At 53.9% G+C, this 6,524-nt stretch overlaps 1 protein-coding gene across 1 annotated transcript; it reads left to right on the top strand.

The window, feature by feature from the left end:
- Positions 1-1,204: 1,204 nt before the first annotated feature.
- On the top strand, positions 1,205-3,378 carry IZUMO1R (IZUMO1 receptor, JUNO). The gene is given in 5 exon segments (XM_070383119.1): positions 1,205-1,342; positions 2,216-2,251; positions 2,253-2,408; positions 2,843-2,978; positions 3,110-3,378. Coding segments are annotated over 5 exon segments (735 nt in total).
- Positions 3,379-6,524: the final 3,146 nt, after the last annotated feature.

The following is a 6,524-nucleotide window of genomic DNA, read 5'->3' as shown; positions in this document are numbered from 1 at the left end:
TTTGAAATACCCCATGGCCATTTCTGTCATTGAAACTGGTGCTGAGGAAAGTGAACAGCCTTGGGTTCAGACTTGTGGATGGGCTCTAACTGGAAAAGGAAATGGGAAACCACTCCAGTATTCCTGCCTGGAAAATCTCTTGGACAGAGAAGGCTGGCAAGCTGCAGTCCACAGGGTTGCAAAACAGTCAGACATGACTTAGTGACCAAACGACAAATGGGCTCCAAGGGTGGGACTGGGGTCTCCACCCCTGATGTTTGAGGCTCTCAGCCTGAGCTGGGCCGCAGATTTTCAGCTCTATCATGGTGGATCCACAGTGGGTTCCTGAGAAGCGTGGGGCCTGTGCTCTCGGGTGAGTGAAGGCTGAGGGGTGTCTCCTACAGGACTGAGTGCCTGGGGCAGAGTGTGCCTCTGCCCTTTTTGTTTGCTTGTTTCTCTCCCATTCTGAGAACTACCCAGGACAGAGCTGGAAACAGGGCACAACAAGCATCAAGGGAAAAGCCAGCCTCCTCGTCCCAGTGACAGGATGTGGCTTTGCATGTAGAAGACGCCCAGTGGCTCACACCTGGGCATGCTCCCTGCTCCGAGATGCCAGCAGTGCTGCCGGGTGCCTGGCTCCCCAACCCCATACTCAAGCCGGGTTTGTGATGACTTGGGGATGGTAGAGGCTGATCCCTCACTGCTCGAGAGGAAAGGACTCTGCCCAGAAGGAACTCTAGAAGCTATGGGCCTGGAGGGGACCTCCCAGAGGGGCTAGAGTTGGGTTAGGACTGCATTCGCCATACTAGCCAGTCCTACTGCATCCTTGGCCCCATGAAGAGTCTGCCTACTGAGTGTGTGTTTAGTTACTCACCCAAGGTCGGAGCTCTGAATTCCCAGCCCGTATGTCATCTAGTTAGAAAGGCTGCCTCCATGTGGAGAAGGGCTGGGGAAGGTCCCCAGGAAAGCTGGAGCCAGTCCACCCCAACACTCCCTCACCTTGGGGCTGGTCTCTTCCCTCCCTGGCCTGCTTCAGTGTCTGGACATTGTTGGGAACTTTGTTGGGATGAGACATTCATGATGCTGCCTCAGATAAAGGTCCTAGAAGCAGCCCAAGTGTCATGGAGTCTGAGGGAAGCTTGAAGCCCATGCTGGCTCTGGGGGTGACAGGGTGTGGAGTGAGGGGTTCTGCCCATCACAGCGGGGCTCTTCTCTGTGGCAGGCCATGGGGTGGTGGTGGCGGCTCCTGTTGGGGCTGTGGGCAGTGCCCCCCACGTGCACTGGGCATGAGCTGCTCAATGTCTGCATGAATGCCAAGCCCCACAAGCCAGAGCCCGGCCCGGAGGCTGAGCTCTATGAGGAGGTATGGAGGCCAGCCCTGGTGTGGGGGTCGGGGAGGGATGGGCACTGCTTTGGCAGATCAGGGAAGAGACACAAAAGCCAAGAGGGTTTCTGAACCCCTGTCCATCTTGAATCGTTTGGTTCAAGAGACAGAGATGTGGGCAAAGGCCCCACTGGAGGGGGGTTATGACCTTTGAGACCATAAATGCCGACTGATTCAACGTTTCCATCCCTGAGCTGCCTGGCCACTCAGGGAGTCGGGGCAGATGGTGATCCCAGAGACTCATCAGTGGTCAGCCTAGATTCCAACAAGCAAGGCTCGCCTCCTCTGCCCCCCCCACCAGCAGGCCCTGGGGAAAAAATAAGACCTAAGGGACTCCTCCCCAAGTTCCTAAAGGCGACTGACAGGGATGAGGGCTGAGGACTAGGGCTGGCATGCTCCTGTGAGCCCTTCTCGGCTACAGGCGCCCTCCTCTAGTGCAATCCCACATTTCCAAGGGTCTTAGGTTCCCCGCTGCCCCCCCACCAGGGTCTGAGACCTTGAAAGCCCTGTCCCTAGAGGACATGCAGTCTGTGGCAGGGAGGCCAGTGCCCAGGCATCCTTTGGGTGTGAATACTGACAAACTGGAGTAGAAAATGGCAACCCACTCCAGGATTCTTGCCTGGAAAATTCCATGGGCAGAGGAGCCTGGCAGGCTACAGTGCATGGGGTCACAAAGACTCAGACATGACTGAGGACACTGACAAATGATCAGCATTCCTTCCACCCCTTGGACACTGGCCTATCCCACTTGCGAGGTCCTCTTCGAGCAGATGGCTTTACCTTTCTGACCCACTTGCTCATTGCCCCCTTGCCCCTTCTCCCCATGGCTTTTGTGTCTTGGTCTGTGCTCAGTGCATCCCCTGGAAGGACAACGCCTGCTGCACAGCCAGCCAGCACGAGCTGGGAAGCACACCTGGATGTGTCTCTGCTCTACAACTTCAGCCTGGTTCACTGCGGACTAATGATGCCTGACTGCCAGAGGCACTTCCTCCAGGCCATCTGCTTCTACCAGTGCTCCCCCAACCTGGGGCCTTGGATCCAGCAGGTGGGAAGAGGTGGGCTGGGGGTGGGGGAACGGGGAGCGGGGAGGGAGGCGCACGTCCATCAGGGGCCACCTGACATCCATCAGAGTGCCTAAGAGGCTCAGCTCCAAGACGCTAACAGACAGCTATGGACAAGAGCAGAGTCAAGAGGCTGCCGCTGGAGAGAAGGACGGAGAAGTTCCCTCTGACCCTAGGGAACTGCCTGCGGGGAAAGCGGTCAAGGGAGAACAGAAGGATGGAGGCACTGGGTCTCCTCTCCTGTCTGTAGGAACAGAGTCGTGTGCAAACTCTCTAGCCTCGTTTTTCTCATTTGTAAAATATTTAGCGATGTTAAGAGAATATGTCCCGGTGGTATCTGACCCAACTATCACTGTAGCTGTAGACAGTCTTCAAACTGATGCTCTGACAGTTCTGCCTCTTGCTGCGCGGCACTCAGGTGGACCCACGCTGGCAGGCGGAGCGGGTTCTGGACGCGCCCCTGTGCCTGGAGGACTGTGAGCGCTGGTGGGCAGACTGCCGCACCTCCCACACCTGCAAGTCCAACTGGCTTGGCGGCTGGGCCTGGAGTCGGGGTAAGTGAGGCTAGGCAGTGCCCGGGAGGGCCCCCCTCCCCCAGGCAGATGCAAGCTTGGGTCTCCCCCAGGGCAAGTCCCGGGGCCGCGCGGACGGGAATAGCTGAGTGGCCTGCGCCTGGCCCCCGCAGGGAAGCCCCGCTGCCCCGAGTGGGAGCCCTGCCGCCCCTTCCCGCACCACTTCCCTACGCCCGCCGACCTGTGTGAGAGGATCTGGAGCGGCTCCTTCAGGGCGAGCCCTGAGCGCAGGGGCAGTGGGCAGTGTCTGCAGAAGTGGTTCGAACCCGCCCGGGGCAACCCCAACGCGGAAGTGGCCCGCCGCTTCGCCAGCCCCGCGCGCTCCTGGGCGCGCTGCCCCGGGCTCCTGGCCTTCCCTCTGCTCCTGCCTCTCCTCTCCTGAGAGCCCCCTTCCTCCCACACCCTCTCCTGCGCCGCCCCAGCCCGCCCGGCCGCAGCAACCTCCTTCCTTGGGACCTCCTTTCAGTCCCTTCAAGTTTGCTTTGCTGGGCCTCTCTGGCCTGGAAGTCAGCTGGGGGCCAGGAAGGAACCAGACACCAGCCCCTCCTGTCTTAAGGCGGGGGACTTGGATGCGGGGTCCCAGGCCCTTCTTACCCAGTGCACGCCCCCCCTCTCCCAGCAAAGCTGAGGGGGACCGCCCTGGCCTCCCCTCCCACCATGATGTCTCCAACAAAACAGCACCCACCTTTCCTTCAGTGTGACCCCAGCTGTAGTGACCTCTCCAAGTTGGTTGTCACTTTCCTAAGGATAATAAACTTCTTAATACATGCCAGGCCCTCCTGCTATATCCTTACAACACCTCTGGTGAGAAAGCTTTCAATGCTCCCCTTTCTTCAATATTAGCAACATACCATACAAAAGACCCAAAGCCAAGGGAACCATGGGGCCACCCAGACCATGTGCTCGATTCTGGGGGCCAGGATCAAAGTGGCAGCCTCAAATGCTTTCGGCTTTCCCCTTCATTTTAACCTCAGAATCACAGCACACTGGTCTGAGATGCTGGAAGCCTGAGTTCTAACGTCTTTACCACTTTCCGTATGACTTTGGACAAGTCTTTTGACCTTCACTGAAGACTCGGAATGAGAAAGTGGACCAGATGATTTTAACTTAAGGGGAAAACGCAGTCCCCTGTCTATCAGGGTGGACTCTGTGCTTCTCATGCTGTGCGTGTCGCAAAGACCAAGAGAGAAGAGGTGGAATGGGATCAGAGAAGGCGGCTTTCACGTCCCTTCTTCAAGCAGACTGGCAGCCCACATACCCACTCAGAACCTTTCAGACCCTCAGACCTTCCCAGTGGAGATGGTGCCTCCCCACCTTCTCCTTGATACAGCGCAGTGTCTAGTAAGGCTGCTGTTGAGTTGGGAAAACCAGGCAATGCCACCCTGCATCTCTCTCATGCTTTCCTGGTACTTAAGCCCAAACCTATCACAGGCACGGCCCTCGAGTTTTAACACCTATGGAGAGAGCTCTGTAAGTGAGGTGCTCAGAATCTGGAGGAGGAGGCAGACGGCCCCAGTGGCGACAAAGCACTTCAGTGGGCAGAACCCCCGGGCCGTGGCGGGGGGTCCCAGGACGACCTCACGAAAAAGGTGAGGCTTGAGCCCTGGTGAAAAAGGGTCACTTTACTGAGAACACGAAGGACATGTGAGCCCAAACCCAGCCAGATCCCCAAGGCATGAACTGCATGAAGCAGGACCTTTAATTGCTCTTCAGTCAATCCATTGTGGCTTCAAAAATACGTATAATAGGTAAAATCTCTCAAGAATTGAGGACTGAATGAGGTGTCTGAGAGTGTATCTTTGGTAATAAAGCTGAGAGTTTAATGACTATTTTTTTTAGTAATTTTAGATGTAAATATAAAAATTTGTCAAAGTAGGGTTAAAATTGAGACAGACAAAGGAAAACTAGTTCTGGTTACTATTTACTGATTACTCTGTGCCTGGGGCTCTGCTAAGCTTCTCACAGGTATTAGCTCCTTTGATTCTCACAAAAGCTTTAAGAGGTACTCTCATGCCCTCGCTTTTCAAATTAGGACAAAAGCATGTGGCTTTGAAACCAGGTAAAGGGAATGGCAACCCAGTCTAGTATTCTTGCCTGGAGAATTCCATGGACAAAGGAGCCTGGAGGCTACAGCCCATGGAGGTGCAAAGAGTCGGACACAACTGATGGACTAACACTTTCAATCACACTTTCAAATCTGGCCATAAAGTTCCAGCTCACTGAACACCCAGGTATGTTGTGGACTGGGGCTGGGGCAGGGATGGGGGATGGAGGGGTGGGTGGGGGAGCTGGGTCCTGGCAGGTCCCTGTCTGGAAAGAGACTGATCTGTCTCACCATATGTGATTGGGAGGGGTGCTGGGTTTCAAGGAGTGAAGTGAAGTGGAGCTGTCAGATTTGCAGTTAAGTTGCTTGTTTTTAATCAAGAGCATCCATGTACTTGGCTAAACCCAAAGGTCAAAGGATCTCTAACACAGGCAGCCCCAGCCAGCCCCTGGACCCCAGGGCTCCTGCTGGATTTAGGTGCACTCTAAATGTATCCGCTTCTAGCTATTGCTGGATTTAGTTCCAGAAAAGTTGCAAGAGGTGGCTTATCTTTCTGGCACACATCCAGACTACTTTTGCTCTCTATTCTGTTGGTTTTTCAACTTAATCTTCCAATCTTTTTAATTTTGGAAATGTATTTTTAATTTCCAGGAGACATTTTTTTAATTCCCTTGTTCTTCAAACCCTGCTGGTTTTGGTTTTATGGACACAATATCTTCTCAAATCTCACTGAAGATCTAATTAGAATTTTTTTAAAGCATGTTTCTGGTCTCGAAAGATCCATTTTCTTCAAGGTCAATCTGTTTATCTTAATCTCCTATGTATTGCTGGCTTTCTTCGTGTCCAGTGACCTTGGCTGTGTGTTGTATTTAAGAATGAGGCACTGGGTTGATTTTTTTAGGCAACTGGTATAGGTGTCTTCCGTGGTTGTATGTGTGGGTCTTTTTTCCTGACTGGCAAAGCTGCTGGGGAGTTCTGGGTCCATGGGGAGGGCCATTGACTGGAAGTAACTGAAGACTCACCAAGTAAGAATGAGCAAAGTTTCTTTCGTCAGAGCTTGCTATAGGAAGGGAGTCAGCCACCATTATTCGCATTTTGGCTGAGACTCAAAGGAGAAAGTTTGAGAGGTTTCAGGTGTGCCCTGATTAGAGGCTGTTGGCATGGAGAACCTGGAGGCGGGCTAATGAAGCAGGGCCTCCCGTGATTGGTTGAGGTGTATATTTGGCTTTCTCTGACTGGTCGTCTGTTTCTCTGACTGTCCCTGATGGACAGGGAAGCCTGGTCTGCTGCAGTCCATGGGGTAGCAAAGAGTCAGACAGGACTGAGCAATCGAATTGAACTGACAGGTCCTCAGTTGAGAGCAGAGCGACAAACTAGAGATGCTGTTAGTTGTCAAGTCCTGGCTATGTGAAGCTGGTTGTTAGAAGAGTTATTGTTCGGCTTCTTGGGTTGGTTGCAAAGATAGTTGTCTAACTTCCTGTAAG

This window comes from Bos mutus, chromosome 15 (assembly GCF_027580195.1).
Source record: "Bos mutus isolate GX-2022 chromosome 15, NWIPB_WYAK_1.1, whole genome shotgun sequence".
Lineage (NCBI taxonomy): Eukaryota > Metazoa > Chordata > Mammalia > Artiodactyla > Bovidae > Bos > Bos mutus.
Note: the sequence above shows the minus strand (reverse complement) of the source record. Positions and strands in the feature narration are given on the sequence as shown.